This window comes from Castor canadensis, chromosome 8 (genome assembly GCF_047511655.1).
Source record: "Castor canadensis chromosome 8, mCasCan1.hap1v2, whole genome shotgun sequence".
Classification (NCBI taxonomy): domain Eukaryota; kingdom Metazoa; phylum Chordata; class Mammalia; order Rodentia; family Castoridae; genus Castor; species Castor canadensis.
In genome coordinates, this window is record NC_133393.1 from 150,388,410 (window position 1) to 150,411,791 (window position 23,382).

A 23,382-nucleotide genomic window follows, 5' to 3' on the forward strand; every position below is an offset into this window, starting at 1 on the left:
ACACAAGGAAGTGGAAAGTGGGTTTTAAGCTTAGGCCTCTGGTTGTGAAAAAAAACAAAAAAGACTCAAAATTAACCTATAAATGTGTTTCCAGCCAGGAGGGTTGTAAGGCCTCTTGGTCTTCCATCTCCTCCTCCTTGCTACCTTAATGGCTTTGCCAGGAAAAACCAGGATATTACTCATTCAGAACTCCATTTTCCCAGAACTGCTAGAAGGCACTCTCTGGAAACAGAAAACCCCAAAGGCCAATGTAAACATGCAAGCTGTTAAGAATAGTCATTTTGGAAGCTGGGCATAGTGGTTCATGCTTGGAATCCCAGCTACTCAGGAGGCAGAGATCAGGAGGATTGTGGTTTGAGGCCAGCTTAATAAAAAATTAGCAAAGTCCCATCTCAACCAATAAGCTGGGTATGGTGGTGTATACCTGTCATCCCAGGTTTGCAGGAGGCATGGATAGGAGGATAGCAGGCTAGCCTGTATAAAAGCAAGGCCCCATAAAAAAAAAAAAAAAAAAAAAAAAGGCATCAAGAAGATGTTTTTTTGGTGTCAGTAGGCCATCCTCGATGCTTTCTCTTGCCCCTGGGGGGCAGGTTCCACTGGTGCTCTTGTTCTGCTTTGTGTAAATGAAGGGAAGTGCACATACTGAAGGGGAAAATAACCAAGCTCCCCACAGAAATCAAATGAACAGAAGTGGCTAGGAGGGGGTGGTGTTCTTAGTCACAGTTTCAGTTCTAGATGTGGGCCCACCTCACTGGCTATAACCACCAATTAATATTCTGGGCCCTCTCTCCAGCACCCATTTTCTTCTGAGCTTGACATGTTTTGCTGCCTTAATTAAACGATATCTGTGAATTGAAGAAATAAAAGGAGGGCTGGAGGCATGGCACAAGAGATAGAGTGCCTGCCTTGTAATTGTGAAACCCTGAGTTTATTAAACTCCAGTACAGGAGGGAGGGAGGAGAGAAGAAAGGAAAAATGTTCCCATTTTCTTTTAAAGAATATACTGGCCACCATTTATAAGGGGAACTCAGAGCTGTGCTCAGGGGGTGCCTGAAAGGCTTTGTGCTCACTGGCCAGGGGCCCTAGGGCCAGGCTGGTCTTGATTTCAACTAACACTGAAGAGTAAGCAGGAAGACCCTTAAAAACCAGCCTAACTCAGTAATTTTAGGACATCAAACCAGTGCTTTTCCCTCACTAGCTCCAGATTTACTTAAACATGCAGGCAAATGAAACTTCTAGGATCTACAAAGCAATTCTAGAAATGTCTCTTAATGGATGACAGCAAATAACTATCAAGTCTCATTTCTTCATCACAATCACTCATTATAATCACTTGTTATAGTAAGTGCCTAGGTCTGAACGTCACAGTATTAGGTGCTGACATAAAAATGATGGTTCCCACCCTGGGGAGTATAACATACAAGAAGCTCACCAACAACTGTATTGAGGGGAACTTGAAACTGTAACAATCACACAGTTAACAGAGGGCAATGGAATGCCACAGTCCAGGCAGACCATCTTTCAGGCAAGCCTGCTGGGGCTCTTTTTCCACAGTGAAAGTGGGGAGCACACACCCAGTTCAGCAGCAGGGGCTTTATGTGTGTGGGAATAAACATGTATCAAACCATGTGGGAAACGACCCAACAAATACCCTTTTTGAGGGCAAGGATACTCAGATGGGCTTAGTCCTCAAAGACAGTTCATGGTCTAATGGAGAATGACAAATGGTTATGATACAAGATGGAAATATGCCACTATATGTAATTTAAGGTATAATAAAGGAAAGAAGAGGTAAATGTCAACCTGAGGGAAGTGTGTGAACTATCCAGAAAGGCTTTGCAAAGAAAAACCTAAATGAACTGAACAGGAGCTCTGCAGGCAGAAAGGAGGTATTTGAGGCTGAGAAAAAAAATCAAGAGCACAAACATGAAGGAAAAACAATTTGGTATGGGTGGACCAAGAAGTTTCTACTGGCTGATGTAGCTAGAAAGGGAGCTAGGGACCAGTCCATGAAGAATTTTCAAAGTGCTATTGTAGGAACTTCTGCTTCTAAGAAGATAGAGTAGATATATTATTCTCACTAAGTACAATTAAAAACTCTGGACATTATATATAAGATAAATAAAAGTACATTCTGAAAAGTAGAGAAAAGCAGGCAGACTGCTTAGGCCTCTTGGGACCCAAGAATGTCACAGCAGTGAGTTCCTTCTTGGGGTTTTTTTACCTCATATATTCCAGACTTGGAGCAGAAGAAGCTGGCAACCCAGAAATGCCAATGAGTGTAGCCAAAAATGTACCAACAAAAGTCTGCCAAAGAATCAGGAAAGGGCAGCCTAGCAGATGGAAAACTTTTTAGACAATAATTACTCTTTAGTCAAACACCACAGAAAAAAATATTTTCTAATCTGATCTTTTACATCAATAGCCATGTATTCATTTTACCCCCTGTTTGTACTGACAATGTTCCCCATCTTAATTTGGAATTTTTCCAACCTGAAAAGAACAAATAATGAAGAGTCCCAAGCCTATGAAGTAGATTCATCAGTTATCTCTTGGCCATATTTCTCTCCTTGTACCCACCCACTGCTCTTGTGAACACTACACTTATTTTTTTTCCATTTATGGAATCACTTGAAATTAAGTTGCAGATATTTCACCTTTAATTCTTTAGTGTGCTTTTCCTAAGAAAAAGGACATTTTTATATAATTAAAATATTTTTATCATATATAAGAAACTTAACAATAGTTCAGTAATACCTCATTTGAAACTCCCCAGTTGCCTACCAAAACATCTCTTATGGCTGTTTGGATTTTCCCCCCACACCTAAGATTTAATCAAGAACCTATATTTGATTATTGTCTCTTCAATTACAGTCTAGAACAATATCCTTACCTTTTTTCATGACACTGACTTGTTTTAATTATCTAAGCCAGCTGTTGTACAGTATATTCCATACTCTGAATTTAGATTTATGCTAAACATTTTTGGCAAAAAGACTACATAGCTTCTTCACATCAGGAGACAGGTGATTTCAGTGGCTAACAGCTACTGGTGTTAAAAGGTGACACCAGATCTCTCCACTTTATGGGTAGCATCTCCCTCTTTGTAATTAGTATGTAATGTGTGGGATACATTTTGAGGCCACGTGAAAATTCTCTTCCTCAACAATCATTTACTTAATGGCCTCAGAATTTACTGATAGTCCTTGTCTGAACTGAATACTACAAAATTGATTTTATAATTGGAAGTACAAAATAGTAAGAACTGCATTTTTAAAAGATCGCTTTGGTAATGATTAAGAGGCCATTCAGAAGAAAATGGAGTGACTGGGTGAATGGATGTACCATTAACAATCTCAGACAAATGACAGAGGGGAAATAAGCTTGGGGTATGGTAGGAGAGACTATGTTCAGTTTTTGAGTTGACTGTGAAGTGTTCTATTAAGTAATGTCCAAGTGATTTTGTGTGCATGTAGACAGATGCTCCTCAATTTATAACAGGGCTATATCCAGATAAACCCAGCACAAGTTGAAAATATTTTAAATTGAAAATGTACTTAACAAACCTAACCTACCAAACATCATAGCTTAGCAACATAGTACACAGTATTGATGGAAGGAGGGAAACAGAACAAACCCTGATCAAGATTTCCCCTACCCTACAAAATATGTAATAATTACAAAACCAACCAACCAACCAAAAAAAAAATCCAAACAAACAGCAGTAACTTTAATCTGATCGTTCCCATTTATCCTTTTTTTCCTGGTTAATCTTTTGGAAATAAATGACACCTTGTTATTTGCTCTAAATTGGCAATGGGACAGAGGGAGGGCTTCAGATCTAACTTTAGAAAATGCTGGGCTAGAGACATGGTTCAAGCAGTCGAAGGCCTGCCTTGCAAGTGCACCCTCACCTTCAAAAAAATCAAAGTGCACACATCCTATTCCTTTTCCCTTCAGCCCTGTCTCAAACTGGCCAATGTAGTGGGAAAGGCAGTCATATAATCAAACTCCATTCAAAGTTAGCTGAATCCTTTGGCACATCCCTTGATTCCAGCACAGGAATGGGTCATCCAACTCTAGGAAGTTTATTAATTTTGTCAGAACTAACCACTGACACTATACAAGGCCACATGAGAGGGAGGGAAGGCAAGCTTCTCCCAGAATTGGAGATCAGGGAGGGGGTTTGTGTATTCAATCATTTTATAGGTAACAGCTGCATCTGTCTTAGAACGTTGCTTTTGCCTTTTTTTGTTGTTGTTGTTGTTCTGGTTATTTCTGGAGATGGAGGTCTCACAAACTATTTGTCCAGGCTGGTCTCAAACAGTGATCCTCCTGATCTCAGCCTCCCAAGTAGCTAGGATTAAAAGCGTGAGCCACTGGTGCCCAGCTGCCATCAACTCCTGAATCCTGTGGAAAAGACTGCCTTCTATTTTAGCACTCCTGGGGAGAAGAAAATAGAAATGGTCTATGCCATGAAAGAGGGAAAATGCCGGCAGCCATGCCCTAGTGTTTCTGTAAGTGTGTGGTTCAAGGCCATTTGCATGAATGCTCTCTATTGGAGTGGGAAAAGCTCTGGAATGCAGGTTCCTAGGCCCCAAGAATTTTAACCTTTAGTGAACTGAGTGATTCTGATGCCCCATTAGAATCTGAAAATTGGTGGTGGGGGGGTGGTGAAATGAAGGAGAATGACTGAGTAGGTGAATTCATGTATATTTGATACATTTTAAGAACCTGTGTAAATGCCACAATGTGCCACCACCCATCACAACAATAAAGGAAAAAAGAAAAAAAAATTGAAAATCATTGCTTCCCTAGTCCAAAAGACAAAGAAAAGGTGAAAAAGGATCGTTTGCTCATTCCCCAATACCTTGTCTTAGCAAGGATTTATTTTAGTGTAACAGGATAAAGTATGGACAAGGTGGAACTGGGGGAGGGCGGGGGAAGAGAGAGAGAGAGACAGAGAAAGAGAAACATTTCCTGTTCCCCATGGAAGATACAGGAGCAAAGACTCCCAACACCTTGCCTTAAGTGATGAAAAAGTACAATAGCAGGAAGGACTTGGTGGAATTTTCTCAACAGCTTGATTTGAAATTTTAACTCTGCTGGCTATGTGAGTAAAGAGTTCTAACTTCCTGAGCTCCTTTCAGGAACATTATAACGCGTATATTCCTGGGAGTCAAAGAATCATGGGCTCGGATTGTAGCTCAGTAGTAGAGCCTACCATTGTGTGTGAGACCCTGAGTTCAATCTGAAGCACTGAAAAATAAAAAGAATATGAGCTCTTCCCCTTCCCATTTTCTTCACACCTTGGCTAGGGTGTAATTGGGCTGGGCTATCTCCCACATCTCCTGTTTGGATTAGGGGGTGTGGTCATGACACCAAATGGAAGGCAACTATAGAAATGTTGTCCATGGTCTTTGTACCCAGACAGCAAAGAGCAGAAGAACATGATGAAATGGAGAGAGTCCTTCACACACTGACTGATGGAAAGGCTGAGGATGGCATTACTGGCATGTGATGGCTGACATTACCATTAGGCAAATAATTTTTTTAGGATCCTGTGTACAGATAGAGAAGGTACTCAACCTGGGGCAGAGTAAAACAGCTTCAGAGGAACTCTGAATGCTGGACTCACATGTGGATTTCTAGTGCTTGCTTGGGCAACTGTCTAGTGAGAGAATGTGCAAAATTCAAGGAAAATCCATGGTACAAAAGAAACTAAGAACCTCTGACTTAACAAAAGGTTATTATGACAGAAGTGGAAAGAGGTCCATGCCTTCAAGTCTCACAACCAGCAGATATGAGCAGCTAAAAATGACAGGGACACTCTCACCCCTACTTCCTCTCACCTGACCTCATTAACTATGGGTCTGACCTGACACTGTTTCTGGTTTTCAAGTATTTTCAAAGTTGAAATTTTGGTGAAAGCACAGCAGATTATCATAAAAAATTCCTATGTGACTAAGAGCCACTGACCTTCAGGAATTATCAAGGGGTCTGGAGCCAGAAAACCTGAACTAGATCTGCCTCTGTCTTTCAGTGACAGCATGACCTAGGGCAAGTCACATGACTTTGCCAAGGTTCCTATCCTTATCCATGAGAAAAAAACCGAAAAAAACTGGTACTTACTTACCCAGAGCACTTGCTACTGCACTGGGTGACTGCTCGTTAAATAAAGTGAGTGCTTGGCACTCTGCTATTGACTGGGTTAAGCTTAAGGCACTGCTTCTGCTTTTAACTTTTTTTTTTTCTGCACCATCCTCTTTCTGAAAGAAACAGCATGTGTGTGAAGTCACTAATACCTACCAAAATACCCTGCAACAAAGGCCATTAACCGAAGAGTTGTATCAACAGTTCTAGGGACTGCTGGTCACAATGAGAACCAGAACTAAGTTCATGTGAATCAAAGACAGAACTTGGCTGGTGAAGCGTGGAGAAGGTACCACAGATTTTGGAGCAAGCAAGGATCCAAACTTAGAGCCAGGAAGCATTCTTCACACACATCCTGTTTTGGTATGAAGGCTTGCAACCACCCCTGTTTGCCACCTGGGCTGTCACCCCCACCCAAACCAGCAGGAAAGCCAATTACCAAGAATGAACGTAGGAAATAGAGACTCAATGATGATAAATCTTTTTCTTCCCAGGGGTGCAAGCTGCCCTAGAGTTTCCAACTCTTGACCCACTGGCGGTAGGAGAGATGAACATAGTCTTGTACATCATAAGTCAACAACAGATCAAGTGAGTTCCAAAGGTTAAAAATATTAGGAGCCAAACATTTTGAATTTGATTGCTATGGTTTAGATAAGTGTTCCCTAAAGGCCTACATGTTAAAGACTTGGTCCCTAGACTTGGGTGCCATTAAAGTGGTAGATCCTTTAAGAGGCTTGTGGGAAGCCTTTAGGTCACTGGGAATAAGCCCTTGAAAGGGATAATGGAACTCCAGTCCATTCCTCTTCTATTTCCCAGCCACCATGAAGTGAACAGTTTTATTCACTAGGTGCTCTCACATGATATACTGTCTCTCCTTAGGCCCAAAAGCAATGGGGCCAATAAATCCTGGATTGAAATCTCAAAAACTGTGAGCCAAAACAGTCTTTCCCCCCTTACAATGCTACGAATTAAACCTGGGGTCTTGCACATGCAAACAAGTGCCCTACCATTGAGCTACAAACCCAGACAGATATTAAATCTAATCTTTTTGTAATCGCTGTTTTGCAATACTGGGGAGTGAACTCAGGGCCTCATTTTTCCCATGCCTCTAGTCCCAAAATAAATCTTTTCATAAGTTGATTACCTCAGGTATTTTGTTACAGTAATTAAAATCTGACTAATACATTGGTCTTCCAAGCTTCTCTTTTATACATACATACCAGTCGTGTTTATATCTGACTTTCATGCCACAGCCCGGTTTAAGACTTCAGATCAGTCTACTATCAATCCGGTATATCCTCTTTGCAAAATCCAAAACAACTTAAAAAAAAAAAAATTAGTCAGACGTGGTGGTGTCACACCTGCATCCTAGCACTTAGGAGGCTGAAGCAGGAGGACTGCCAGTTTAAGACTAATCTGGGTCATGAGAGCAAGACCCTGTCTCAAAAGAACAACAAAATAAAACTGATTGGGAGGAAGTAGCAGGGAAAGGGGTGGGAGGATGAATATGGTACAAATAATGTATACACATGTATGTAAATGCAAAAATGGTACCTATTGAAACTGATCCAGGAATCAGGGGAGGGAGGATGAAAGAGAGCATTGGAGGGGGTGAATTCAAGTAGGATATATTTGACATACTGTAAGAACCTTTGTAAATGCTACAATGTACCCCCCAACAGTACAACAATAATAATAAAATAAAACCTTATTGCTTGTTCTGAATATGCCTGAATCATCTGTTTAGATACAAGCTACAAATCACTTTTGTCTATCTACAGATAATATCCTAGGTAGAGTGCAAAATTTTAAATCCCCTTAGACACGTGATTCTTTAGGATCTAAATTGTTTAGATAAATTAGTGAGTACCATAAAGTGACTATAAATTCCTCTACTTCACTTATTATCTTGAAAAATCACTGGCCTTGGATATCTCAGATATTAAGAACAAATAATGAAATTAAACTTAACATTTCCTGTCCTTTCTAGATATTAAAATTATATCAAGGAGTTATTATATAAAGAAGGCTACTCCTTATGGCCTGTTCAACAGAACTCACAGTTGAACTTTGAATTTGATGAATATACTCAGAACATGAACACACAACTCACTCCAGACTCCTATTTTAGGACTTCTTAGCAACTCAGCAAGGAGGAGGCTCTGTGCTAGTCACTGATCATTCAGGTAAACACACCCACAATAGCAAGAAGGGAGAGGAGACACTGATTCTATCGCAAGTGCAACATAAAATGCCTGGGAGTGCTGTGCCCAGCTGGTCCTCTCCTAAGATAAAAGAAGGATTCCAGAGGCCACATGCCACACGTATAATACAGTTTTCTCTGAGCTTCAAATCTAAGGATCAGGCTAGCTTCGCTCCTGGAACACAGTGTTTATCAAATGCCATTTAAACTAGGGATTCAACAACAGTTGAACAGTCACATTCCTGGGATGAGGACACATCATCTCATTAGGTAAAGTTCTCTGCTTCTTCAAAAAAAAAGCCAGGCACTGGTGACTCATGTCTGTAATCCTAGCTACTTGGGACGCAGAGATCAGGATGATGGTAGTTCGAAGCCTGCCTGGGCAAACAGTTTGTGAGACACTATCTCAAAAATACCCAACACAAAAAAAGGCTGGTAGAGTGGCTCAAGTGGTAGAAAACTTGCCTGGCAAGCATGAGGTCCTGAGTTCAAATCCCAGTACTGCCAAAGAAGGAAGGGAAGGAAGGAAATCATCTTTCCATTCAAGGCTACCTTTGTATCCAAAAATACAAATGGGTTACACTAACATACCCTGAGATTAAGCACCTGAAACAAACAGGAGTCCAAGGGCAATGGAACTAAGCAGTGGGTGAACAGAGGGGCTGGGGGAGGCCTTTTTTTCCAAGCTCCTTCTGGAAAGGGGCAATAGTTAGACTTTAACCAAGCCTCTTTAACTCATAGCAGCAGCAGTTTAACGGCTCCCACACAGAGCTTCTAGCAACTCCCAAACAGACTTCAGCAAACAGGAGACTATCAAGGCCCTGAGAGATGAGGATCTGCCCTCATCCTGGCCCCCACACAAAGGCACCCATTTATGAAGTAATCATGGAGAGACAATGTCCCTGACAATATAACTCTTCACTTAAAACCAAACAAATGACATTCCCTTGAAACCTACAATTTTGTCATATTAAATCTTTCTAAGTTGAAAACTTACAGGGGCTGGCAGTATAGCTTAATGGTGCAGCATGTGCAAGGTTTGATTCCATCCCAAGTAGAGGAAGCAGAAGAGGAGGGGACTCAGGGGGAAGGAATGGAGGAAGATGAGGGGAAGGAGGAGGAGGAGGGGGATGTGGGGAGAGGGGAAAGGTTGGAATGAGAAGAATCTGATAAAAGGTAAAAACCAGAAATGAGACAAAATGTAGCCCCGATGACACTACTTCTTTCTCTGGTTGGAAGGCCCTACTTTCCTAATAAGTTATACAACAAACTTAAATGTAAGGGTTCTTTTCAGAAATTCCTCAGGCCAACACAGTGTGGTACTTCAAACTAGATGTTACTTTTTCAGATTTCCAAATCTCAACGACAATTTGCCAACCATTTATAATCTCCTCTACCTCCACCCCGCACTGTTCACATTTTTTTTAAAACAGTGGTGATGAGAACTGGAGTAAACAAAGGCAGCAGGGTGTTGGAGATGCAGGGGTGCTGGAGATTAGGCATTGGCAGGGGTTGGTGGGGGGGGTGTTCGGTGGTGGTGAGGTAGAGTTACTTACCCTGGCAAGGGGCTGGCAAAAATAATGAGCCTCACTTTTGGGAACTCAGGACCCTATCCATGTGCCAGCAGGTGTACGGATGAGCAGGAAAGTCTGAAACTATTCCTGGATTTCAACATTCTTTTTTATAATCTAAGAGTTTGCTACCTACTTCCTTCACTAGAAAATCTGAAAAATAAGATTGTGTCTACAGGTGAAGATGGCTCTTGGTAGGTGGGAAGATACTCGCAAAAAAAGCAAGTCATTTCTATTCCTACAGGAAGGCAATTATTGTCATCTCACAAATACACAGAACCACCCAAGGTATACAATTAGATATCCAAAATAACTTTAAAATAGGCTCTTGGAAAAAAAAAAGGGGAGTGTTTTTTCAAACTCCACATCCAAAATTCCAGCAGGTTTACCAAAGAGTAGTATCTATTTTTGTCTGTCCATCTAATCTACATGTACACACCACATGAGTGGTTGTCTTCACTCATCTAGGGCCAGTTACTGGGGACAGAAACACAAGTAGAATACTTTCTCAATGGGTTCATGGTCTAGTTGGAGATACAAGCAGACAATTGCAATTTCTGAAGCATCATTTGTTTTAACAACATGGAAATACTACAGAAATGCTAAGCAAGGGAACTATAATTGGATAAATTCTATTAAACAAGAATCTCCAGTAGCACTTATCATTATATTATCATTAAATGAAAGACCAGAAGAACAATGCAAGGCACTCAACTTCTGTATGACTTTTCAATCCTAAACCTATTACAGATCCCAAGAAGTAGCATAATGCTCTCAGAACTAGTTATATCATTTCAGTATCTAACAGATCAGCACTGAAATGCTCTTTATTTTGTGTCTGCCTGGCTATGGTTACCAGAAGTTTGGCTGTTTAGGGTGTTGAGGGCGGGTTCCAAGCCTCATATTTCTTTAATCTTTACAATGTCTAAGACTACCTTGGACACAAAGCAGACACTAAATATGTAATGTCCTTTGTGAGAGGGACAAGCAAATGAGATGTGGGTAACTTGTTTCTGCACAATGTTTGCAGACTGTTTTGTAAGATACCTGGTCACATTACTGATATACTGCACAAGCCACCTGACACTAAGGGTTAGGGATGAGGAATTCTTTACTGGAGAACCACAGAGATAGCATAATGTAGGTAAATTACTACCAAAGTAAACAAAAAGGTTAATTTGAGATTTTAAATTCCTTGGTTGATGGTTAGGATCAAAAAGACCTCCAACTGTTTACATTTGCTTAAGGTTCTAACTCTTAGAAGTGGACCTACTCTATCATGATATAAATCAAATACTATCCTCACCTGCTTCAAAACCTCCACTGTACTTAAAATCAAATCCACCTTTTCCATGTGGTACCTCCTTATCCATCTCCACTTGACCCTTTTCCCCTTACTTAACATACCCCAGCCACAATGGCTTCCTCAATGTTCTTCAAGCACACCAAACTCTTGTCTGCAGGCCTTCACACTTGGTTTTCCTACTTTCTGAATGGCTGACCCCATCTCACCCCTATAGGTCTCAGCTATGGTATTTCCTCTTTAGAGAGATCTTCCTAAGCCACATTTTTGTTTGATTTGGTTTTTTGATTCAGGTCTTGCTATGTAGCCCAGGCTGACCTTGAACTCATGATCCTCATGCCTTAACCTCCCAAATACTAGGATTACTGGTATGCACCACCATGGCTAGGTTCCTATCCATCTTATCCAAAGTGACCCCATCTTATTCTTACATTAAATAGTTAATTTATGTCACAGCACTTACCAGGCTCTAAAATTATCTTCTTCATTTATTTATTTGTCTCCTTTTTTATTATTAGTCTTGCCCTTCTAAATATAAATCTCCTAAAACTTGCACATATTAATAGTTTAAGTGAATAAAAGGTATGAAAATATGGTAGTATTAGGTCAGCTAACACTGAGGTGGAAAACATCAGTTCTCTCATGATGAAGCCAGTCCTTGCTACATGGCATTTTTTTTTTCTTTTACTTTATTAGGGTGGGTCCAAGTGATGATGACATACAAACATAAGAGGAAAAACCTACACTCTCTGCTGATGACTTAGAAAGAAATGTCAAAAAAAAAAAAAAAGCAAAATCTTGCTGGCTCCAGTTTTCAACTCCATTTATAATGCTATTGATATTTAAAATAGATTTTCTTACTTTTAACAGTTTCCAAGGTTTGGTTTCATTTCTCTCCCAAGGAAAGTAGTTCTGCACCCACTAAGCCAATGCTGTGTTGGCCCAACAACAGCCCCACTCAAGCGTGCTCACGTGCATGACAGCCACAGGGTACCTGAGGACCTCACTCTAAATTCAACTGTTGTCCCCTGAAAACACCTATTCAAATAGGTGGAACAGAGGTTTCTCATCCTCACAACCTGAATACAAAGGCAAAGCATTCCTGAGAAGTGGGTTCTTCCTCACAATACCTCAGTGCAAAATCTCCTCCTGTAAAGGAAAGTGTAACAGGGCACAGAAACCCTCTGAAAGGTGTAATGCAAAAGCAAAGGATGATTACTAGCAGACTTTAAGCCTACTGATGTTTGTTTTAATGAATTCGACTGATTAGGGCAATTACCTTTTTATCAAGAATCCCTGAACTTGGAAAGCATGAGGCAGAAAACAGTGGAAAATAAAAACTGTCGTCCTTGTTTTACATTAGATCCTTCCCGTGCTATACTGGGTCCACACAACCATGTCCTAAAAGAAGCTCTATCAAATGCTGACAAAAGAGACACTTACGCGGCATGATCCCTTGGCTCACTAGTTCTTCCCGGGTCCGGCGCTGCTGGAGCTTCAACTGCAACACTGCAGGGCAACAAAGAGAGAGGAGAGATGAGGGGTCAGTTGGGTATTCCACCTCAAAAGACACATTTTCAAAGGCAAAGAAAGTCTAAAACAGAAGGGTGCAGTATGATAGATGGCTCCCTTGAATTGCAACTATGTGTAATTGCAGAAGTGGCCTGATACAGCAGGGTTTCCGTATTCTGCTGTGGGCGGCAAGAGGAAGTTGCAAAGGGTCTTGCAGGGTGATAACAATCCACAAACTACAGAGTCTTGTCTCTTGCTCAAAACTTCCTACAGCACTTGGTCTTCCTCCTAAGACTGAAAAACACCAATTCTAAAAAAAATAAGAGTGCCAGCATCCAGCAGAAAGCTTTCCAGATGCTGTACACTTTGTCAGCAAATGTTTATACCATAAATGATGTGGTTATTCACAGAGACCAGGAAGTACTGGCAATTTGCAAAATCTTTTCTTTTGTATCTAAAAGTTATACCTATTTTGACTGTGGTATGCATTTCTAGACTATAAGATATCTCATCATTAATATAACTCTTTTTTTCTCTTCCTCTTCAGTAAGAACCTTTTTCTGTTAAGGTGAGATAACTAAGCTAGATGACTCAATGCACATCCGGGTTAATGGAGAGTCATGGGTGTTTCTCCTATTTCTACTCTGGCAGTACTACTTAACGAAACAACAGGGATTTTTATTAAGTTAAAAATCAATTAGCTCTACTACAAAAAACAATGGATCCTAAAGGGTATGACAACTACATACTATGTAGAATGACATGGCACAGTCATAGTTCGGAGACTAAGCAAGAAAATGTTCAGGGGAGGGTTAAGAGGATCTTGCAAGCCAAGGGAAGTACCCTTACATGGTAGGTTTTTAACTTCAGGAGCCCTGAAAGTCCCATCTGAGGAGAACCTGCATCTACTGGGAATTACTAATATTCCCAATAATCCTAATATTGGACTTTTCCACACAGCAGTTTTTAGGGAGGCATCCAAGAATGGGAGAATAATAACTAGACTTCTGCCCACATCTCAAACTTAATAAATAGGTCTGAAGTAGAACTTGTCTCTCTCCCAAAAACCTACTCAGCTTCTCAAACATCTTACCTCTTTCGTTATCACTACCTTCCCTAGTACTAAAATTCAATGTTTGAACTGACTTCAACCCTCTGCCTTCTCACTCTCCTCTTACCAATTTTACCTCTCCATGCTTTCCCAAGCTACATTGGTAGCTCATGGCCTATGTACTTACCTCGGCTATGTTTCTCCCATTTAAAGGCATCCTAATCAAGGCTGTTCATTCCCCATCTCTTTTATTCACTTCACCTGGAAATGCCTACACTCTTCATATGAATTTCCCAACTCACTCCTCCATGTTCAGAATTAACTCTGGGCCTCCTGTGAGCTACTTTTTACCTGTTATGAAAAGTATAGTATTATTTTGCCTTATGTAATAGCTTTCCTGCCACCCTGAATATCCCTCTTACAAGTTTATTAACTCCTAGAGGACAGGAATATCTTTTTGGGGGAGGGGCGTGGGAGGGTGGGAATAGGGTGTGAACTCAGGGCTTCATGCTTGCTAGGCAGGTGCTCTACCACTTGAACCATGCTTCCATCCCTTTTTGCTTTAGATATTTTTTTGACAGGGTCTCATGTTTTTTGCCTAGGGATGGCCTCAGACTGTGATCCTCTTACCTATGGCCTCCCATGTAGCTGTGACTACAGGAATGAACCACTATTCCTGGTTTATTTGTTGAGATGGGGTCTTGCAAACTTTTCACCTGGGCTGGCCTCACCCAATCTTCACCTCCTGAGTAGCTGGGATTACAGGAGTGATCCAACATGCCTGAGCAGGAATGTATGACCCTCCAGAACTTCATATACAGTAGACATTTAATAGTTGCTTCTTGAATTGAACTGGATCTCAAAATGTTGATAAATACAGTCTGAGAAAACTAACCAGGAGGTTATTATAAGTTTATGCTGTTAAAACAAAATCTTGAAAACTTAAGTAGATTGTAAACAACAACTATGTATTGTGGCTGTGCCAGACACTGTTCTATGTACTTTTTTTGTTGTTTTGTTGAGGTGGTGGGGATCAAACTCAGGGACATTAGGTAAGTGCCCTGCCAATGAGCCACCTCCCAAGCCCTATACTTTTGTTTAAATCCGTTTAATTTTTATAACATTCCTATGAGATGGGTATTGTTCATCCCATCTTAGAGGTAAGGAACGTGAGGCCTAGAGAGAGTGTGTAATTCACCTAAGGTTATCTCACTAATAAGAAGTGGAACAGAATTTGAGCTCCAAAATTCTGATTCCTGAATCTGAGCTCCTTACTTTGATTCTACATGCTCTTCTGGAAGCCTGCTCTGCTGAGAAAACAGACCTGGAATGTGACCACCTGGATTCATTCTCTGGTGAGATCGACAAAAGGGCTGAGGGAAATGGATAGTTCAGACCAGGGCCAAGGGAGTTCTCATAATCAACTTCAATAAAACAAATTTAATCCAGAAACTTTATCTCGGAATCAATTATAATCATAGGTCTACAGCAATAATAATTAATAAAATACAAGTAATAGTAGGAGTCATTGAGTATATTACTGTGTGTCTGGCTCTGTGTTAAATGAGCGACTTGCTTTTAACTTATTTTAGAAAAAGAAAAGAGTGGAGGTGTAACTCAGTGATAGAGTGCAATGCTGTGGGTTTCACCCCAGCACTGGGGTGGGGAGGGGGATGGGGAGCCAAACTAAAAAGCTGTGAAGATAGTACAATTATAATCTCCATTTTATAGAGGAGAAAACTAAAAAATCGGATCTTTTAAATTTTGTCCTGTGTCACACAGCTTGAAAGCGCTGGAACTAAAATTCACACCAAGGTTTCTGGCTCTCAAGTATAGGCACTTAGTAGGATGCAAGTTTGTAGAAAGAAAACAGAGAGCCAAGCAGGATAAAGTGGAAAAGGGATAAAAGGGCAACTATTTGTCACGTTTTACAGTGTTTCAAAGGCCTAGGGTAAGATAAGCTATTAGAAAATGATTAAATATAACAAATTAATTCGATTTTGGAGAACAGGGAAACAATACAATTTAGCAAGTCTGGACATTTCAAAGAAACAGTAATTAAAGAAAGCAGTGAACATTACGCAAGAATAATTTTGAAATACCAATCAGTAGTCCTCCTAAGTAAACCATATGCAGATAGGATCATGAGGGCTATTATACATACTTTTTTTTTTTTTGGAGACAGTGGTCTTGCTATGTAGCCCAGGCTGACCTTGAACTCTCAATCTTCCTGCCTTAGTCTCCTCAGTGCTGGGATTACAGGCATAAGCCAACATGCCTGGCCATATTTACTCTTTAATAAATTCTGATTCAAGTGTTCATGAGAGCAAATGCCCTTTCAGATACACAGAGGAGGGAGAGAGAGAGAGAGAGAGAGAGAGAGAGAGAGAGAGAGAGAGAGAGAGAGAGAGAGAGAGAGAGAGAGAAGAGAGTACTCTTGTTCAAGGAGGAAGGTTTACCCAATAAACCTTTCTATCTCCAAAACTAATGGAAATTAAAGTTCAATTATCTGAAAATCACTTCTTGTCCCTCCCAGAAATTAACTTCCAATGCAAGACTTATCTAAAATCTGATTAAGTTTCCCATTCAAATAACAGAATTTACCAAGTGTCAGTATTATATTAAATATCGCATGACCAGACTGCCAGTGTATACAGTTGTATAGTATACATTGCATAACCCGCTCCTGCTAACTCCAACAATACTCATAAGGAGGCGGAAAGACCAAAGCAGTAAATTTCAGCAATTTCTGTAAAATTATGGTTCTCAAACCTACACTTCATTTTGTTTTATAATTTATTGTTTGACTGTGTAGATTTAGTAGTCCTTCTAAGACTTTCAACTACAAAGAAAGAACATTTATATAAATTTTCCCTTTCCTGTCATAATTCTTAATTACAAGCCCTTGATAAAATGCCTTTATACTTCCAGACCTTTGTACTTCTAGACATTAGGGATTATTCATTTTAGAAGAAATCATTTAATAACTCCCTTCTGGTAAATTCTATACAGCCCTATGTTCTGTGCTCACTGCAGAAGTTATCCCAACTGGAGCCAGGCATGATGGTGCATGAGTGTAATCCCAGCACTCAGGAGGCTGAGGCAGAAGAATCGTGAGTTTGAGGCCAGCTTGCACTATGTAGAAAGACCCAGGGGGAAAAAAAAGGAAGGAAGGAAGAAGAGAAGGGAAGGAGGGACCTAGCAAGGGAAGAAGAAAGAAAAAGTGACCCCAATCGGGAGTATATTTCAAAGTTTATAAACTTAATGCTCACACACTCTCACCAAGAAATACCTAAAACCAGTTCAAATGATTATTTTCACAGACAGTGCTAGTTCAAGAAGATCCAAATAAGTGAAAATTTGACATAATCTATTTCATTGTACGTCACTGTTTAAATTTTCTTATCACTTCCCAAGTCAGTAAAAAGGAAACAAAAAAATACCTACTTGTGGACAAGCCTGTGTCTTTTTGCCTTCACTGATACTGAATTCCACAGATTTAATATATCATCTGTTCTTAAATAGGTCTGTGTGAGCAGCCTATATATAGATGAACAGATGTCTCTAGAGCTGATAGATGGTGAATCAACCCAGTTGCCTGCCAGAAAGAATTGGAAGAAAAAGAAACCAAACCGGAAAGTGGAATGCCCTAGGCTTTCCATTCCCTATGTAAATAATCAAGTTTTTCACCTGCTTCTAACAAAGGCATCAATTGCTACTTGAAGAATTGGCTACTTGAGAAATAAAAGTATGGTACATTTATTTAAAAATATTAACTACTCAGTTTCAGATAATATTTTATTATTCTAAATTCTACTCCTACAAATTCCCAAAGCTTGATCTGCTAATGATTAACATATTTTCCCCTCTCCAACCTTCAGGCACTGGTCCCAGAATAAATAAGCAAATCCAATCTAAATCAGCAATAGACACCTCTATCACTGAAATGGAAAATGTACTTTCCTGGGAAGGTCAGAGAAGGGACAGGTTGGGTTTCCACCTTAGGTGAAGCTCAGCATGCTGATAATTAGAATATAGTCATCTTTGCAGCAAGAATTATGCCAATTTTACTGGTATATTTTACATTTCAGTTGATTCTGTATGTCTGAAAATTTACTTAGTGGCATCCAAATTGTAAAAACACATCACATATAATTTAGAACTAAAGGCTACTCTGAGCAGTCACTATTTTCATTCTTAGTATATATGAGTAAAAGCAGGTGAAGGGTGCCCCCAGAAGTGGGTATGCCCCAAGTTCTGCTGCTTGGGTTATTTTCCAGCACCACCAGGTTTAAAAGTGGGGGTGAAGTGCCCCCCACTTGTTCACCTAACAAGAATTTACTATAAACAATACTACTGTATCAGGTGCTGTTGCCAGGTGCTTAGATACATGTAAGGTTTTACTCACATAAAGCCTTCAGCCCAGTGAAGAAACACATGAAATCTGTGACAACAAGTAAGTACAAGTTGTGATAAATGTTTTATAGGAAAAGGATAAAGTTATATAGGAAAGGCCAACCAGGCACTGGTGGCTTGCGCCTGTAATCCTAGCTACTTGGGAGGCTGAGATGGGGAAGACCTCAGTTTGAGGCCATCCCAGACAAATAGTTCACAAGACACCATCTCCAAAAATAACCAAAGCAAACTGCAGGTGTGGCTCAAGCAGCAGAGCACCTGTTTTGCAAGCACAAAGCCCTGAGTTCCATCCAAAAAGGAAAGAAGAGAGGGAGACAGAAAGAGAAGGAATGGCTAGACTCTAGTTTACAGTTTTTCCTCCTTTGATGTTCTGGAATAACTAACTCTTCACATTTCTTCTTTGTTAATACATAACCAGTTGTTTAAGATACTAAAACTCTGAAAAACAGGCCTCAGGGTAAGCCATAAGAACAAGGAAGTTAAGGCATATAGGGTCATTTATTCCTTTTTTCTTACTTGCTTAGCTGCCCTAAGGTTCCTAGCCTCATATCCATGTTGTATTCCATTTTTAGCTTCTCTTTTCTTTTGTGTTCATTCTGCTATATGCCAGACACTTTGCTTGTTGCTGAGGATGCTGCAGTAACCAGACAAATACAGTCCCTGCCATTAGTGGATCTTACAGTTTTAGGGGAAAACAAAAATCAAGTAAGTACTAACAACTGTGAAGAATATTTTCAAGAAAAACAAACACTATATCCTAACTAAACATCTAGATTGTTCCCTGATTTGACTCATGCATTCCAACATTTTTTGTACTCTCAAGGTCAGGGCTTAATGTTAGGTACGAATATTTGAAGATGTGGTTCTTATTCTCACAGAACTCTTAGGTCTAATGGGAAAAGGGAACTTAAAATGAATCATAACAATGTTATAAGAAAGATATTAATGCCTGTAATACAGACTTTTACTTAAAAACACATCTCTAAGTACAACTTTGGCTAGCAGACATGGCAAAAGTAGGCTTGTCCTATTTCTAAGGGTCACTGGAAAATTCAAGTCATAGCTGGCCTTATGTGTGATACACATGTGTGCATGAATATTAAAAAAATGTTAGGAATCTGACATGGTAGACTGCACCTATAGTTCCAGCTACTTGAGAGGCAGAAATACGAGGAATGTAATTCAAGGTCAGTAGAGGAAAAAAGTTAGCAAGACCCTACCTCAAAGCACAAGCCAAACACTGTAGCACATACCTATAACCAAAGCTATGTGGGAGGCAGTCCAAGTGGGCCCCGGACAAAAATGTGGAACCTGTCTGAAAAACATCTAAAGCAAAAAACCAAAACCAAAAAAAAAGGTTGAGGGCATGCCTCAAGAGGTAAAGAACTTGCCTAGAAAGTGCAAGGCCATGAGTTCAAATCCCAGTAATGCCAAAACAAAAACAGAAATTAGGATAGTTATATATCATTTAGGTGTTATGAGATACCATCCAACATTGTAAATCAGAAACCTGGCATAGGACAAGTGAACATATGAAATGGGAGTTAAAATCATTTTATCCTTATGATAAGCTTGTACTAAAGTTTTAAGTGATTTCCTGATCTCATTCCCAAAACCAGTATTTCTTTAAGTCTCTACTTATTATACACTCCCTGTTATGGTTTGAATGTGCCCCCCAAAAGCTCACGTGTTGGAAATTTAAACCCAAGTTCATGTTAAATATCTGGAGGTGGGGCCTTTGGGAAGTAATTAGGATTACATGAGTCATGATGGTGAGGCCCCCATAATGGCATTAGTGGCTCTCGTTAGTACAACTGCTCTTTCTCATCACATAAGCCCTCCATCCATGTTATGACACAGGAAAAAAAGGTCCTCACCAGATGCTGGCACCATGTTCTTGGACTTCCCAACTTCTAGAATCACAAGGCAAATAAACTGAAGTTTATACCCAGTCTGTGGTATCGCATCACAGCAACAAAAAAAATGAGCTGAGACACTCCTACAAGTATTTTCTGATAGTCTAGAAAGATCTAGAAGAAAATAGAGATGTCTCTGGGTCCCTTGCTTAGTTTCTTTGCCTCTCCTGAACTCTCATTCTTAATCCCTATCTTGTCCTACAGTATGCCATTGAATGGCTTTTCTCTTTGCTTCTCTATTCCACATTTCAGATTTGAGATTTTTCTTTTTCTTTTCTTTTCTTTTTTTTTTTTTGTGGTGCTGGGGTTTGAACTCAGAACCTGCAGCTTGAGCCACTCCACCAGCCCTTTGTTTTGATGGGTATTTTTGTGAAAGGGTTTTGTGAACTATTTGCTTGGGCTGGCTTCCAACCACAATCTTCCTGATCTCTGCCTCTTGAGTAGCTAGGATTACAGGCTTGAGCCACCTGTGCTCGGCAGATTTGGGATTTTCTGATAAGGGAGGCTCAACAATCAAAGCCTATGCAAATATTCAAAAAACAAAAACCTGAAATCTGAAATACTTCTATAGTCCCAAGCATTTAAAGGACATCTTGCCTTAATTTTCTTAAAGTTTCTAAATTCTAAGTTTCTTTAGTCCTTATCATGGTTAATTTTCTTCCTTAACTTGGGAAAACAGCCTGAATAGGTTAGAACTGTGTATATTGCACCAAAAAATGTATTTCTGGCTTTTTAATATAACAACGATTTAAAGGCTCACTATATTCTATAACTAGCCTACCCTCAACCAAAAAGTTGGCTGTCAACTATGATTTCTGGGGAAAGAAGAAAGCATTTTACATGGGGTTTGTTATTTGAATATTTTATAAGTTCTAAGTGAATGCAATATACCTACAGCATCAATCTTTAGGAGGAGACCAAAGGATATCAGAGAAAGAATCAGAGGGCATGAGTTCTAATCTTGGCTCTGTTGTTACCGAAACCAAGTCACTTAACTTGTTTTAGACTCAATTTCCTCACCAAAATATTTGGGAGGGAGGGGCAGTACTGATGTTTGAATTCAGGGCCTCTTGCTTGCTAGGCAGGCACTCTACCATTTGAGCTACACTCCAACTCTCACCATAATGTAATTCTGAATACTAACTCCTACTCCCTGAAACTCTAAAGTCCGACTATGTACATTACATTAAAAGTCCACTGCAAGAGAAACTAATGTAGACAATTTAAAGTGACAGAGGCCAATAGGAGAATGGGACCAGGAACTAGAGAAAAGGTTAGTTTGAGAAGAATTAATTTAGAAGGTAACACACATGTACAGGAAAGCAATGCGAGTCAACTCCCTGTATAGCTATCCTTACCTCAACTAGCAAAAACCCTTGGTCCTTCCTATTATTGCTTATACTCTCTCTTCAACAAAATTAGAGATAAGGGCAAAATAGTTTCTGCCTAGTAGTGAGGGGGTGGGGGGGAGAGGAAGGAGGTGGGGTAAATAAGGGAGGGGATGGGGGGGAAGGGGGGAGAAATGACCCAAACATTGTATGCACATATGAATAAAAGAAATAAAAAAAAAGTGCATTGCAACAGATTATAAATGTTTCACTAGAGGCCTTATCAGATTGATTTTCTCTAAGACAGGAATAAGAACTTCTAGTAATCTGGTACTACACCTTCAAAGAGATAACTGTATTCTGCAAAGGGCCTTCCTTAAATCAAAACATCCTTATTTAAAATCACATCCCAACTTGCTCTTGGCAGCAAGAGGGAGAAAGAGAAGGGCAAAGCAAAGTGCACTTTTTTCCTTCAGAAGGCAGTTCAGGAACATGTAGTCAGTGAAGCTCACTCCCAGATTCTAGATACCTGGTAAATCTAAAGTGCAAGACACAGAGAAAGGCTGAAGAATTACTATGATTCATTACTGAAATTAAATGTATAGTGAGTGTGCAAAGCATGATCATAAAATTCTGAACTGTCAATCCAGAAGTAGTGGCTGAAGGACCCAGAAAGGTCCAATTACTGAATTTCAGTTCCAGAGTTCAGACAAAAATGAGGAAGCATAGGTAAAACAATGAAATTAAAATGTTTCTGGAATCCTACTGATTCAACATCTAAAAATCATATGGCTAGAGCTAGGTGTGATGGCACATACCTATAATCTCAGCACTCAGGAGGCTGAAGCAGGACGACTGCAAGCTGGAGGCCAGCCTGGGCTACACAGTAAGACTCTACCCTCCAAAGGTAGAGTCCAAAGAGGGGTTGGGGGGAACCACATGGCTAAATGCAATGTGATATCCTGAACTGCATCTTGAAACAACAAAAGGACATTATTGAAATGGTGGGAAAATGGATAGAATCCAAATAAAGTTGGAGTTTACTTCATAGTGATGTGTCAATGTTAATCTCTTTGTTTTGACAAATGTACCACAGTTATATAAGATGCTAACATTAGGGACAACTGGGTGAAGCATATACAGGAACTCTTTATACCATCTGTTTATGTCTAAAATTATTCTAAAATAAAAATTTATTTTAAAAACTCATGATTTTGACTCTTCCTTCAGAAAGATTTATGAATCAATTACTAAAGCATATCAAGGGTTAGGGTTTTCAAACTTAAATGCTGCCATCTCTTGGACACTAATTACTAATTCTATAAGTAGTTAATTAGAAAGAACAAATAATAATGGACCTTTGAATAAATTAAAATTGTAATTTGTGGCATAAACGAATTCAACTAACCATAATGTAATGTTGTAAAGACAATATTGTAGAATCATTCCTAATTTTATTTAAAAACCACATGTCCCAAACTGTAAAATAATAGGCTATCAAATCTGATTAGGTTTTTTTGATAAGTTCATTAAACCATTTCATAATCCCACAAATTTCTCTGCCATCTCTGCATATAGTATGGAAACATGAGTTAACTTATTCAAATAATTTGATTTAGAAACCAGAAATAATACCAAAGAATGATACATATCTTCTATTTAATCTGACACTGTCACGGGTAAAAGCAGAGCTCTAGATAAAAGTGCCCTTCCTTGTTGGTAAAGCCCGGGCTACTTATTCTTCCAGGCTGGATGGATGAATAAGGATATGTTTACGAAGGATAAGCTTATGAAAACCTAAAGTAAGCTATTAAAATATGCAAATAAAAAGTTCCCATATTGTGTAATAATATTTATAAAATAGTGAAAACATCACACACCACCTTATTTAATTCTCCTTAACAAAACAATGTGGAAGATACTATTATC

The 23,382-nt window shown here is 39.6% G+C and overlaps 1 protein-coding gene across 1 annotated transcript in view; it reads right to left on the reverse strand.

Annotated features, from left to right (window-relative positions):
* Mrtfa (myocardin related transcription factor A) overlaps window positions 1–23,382 on the reverse strand; it is a 103,560-nt gene that overhangs the window by 24,854 nt on the left and 55,324 nt on the right. Inside the window, exon 2 of the mRNA XM_074084551.1 lies at window positions 12,674–12,739. Coding sequence (XP_073940652.1) covers window positions 12,674–12,739 — 66 coding nt within the window. The remainder of the gene's footprint in view (window positions 1–12,673; window positions 12,740–23,382) is intronic.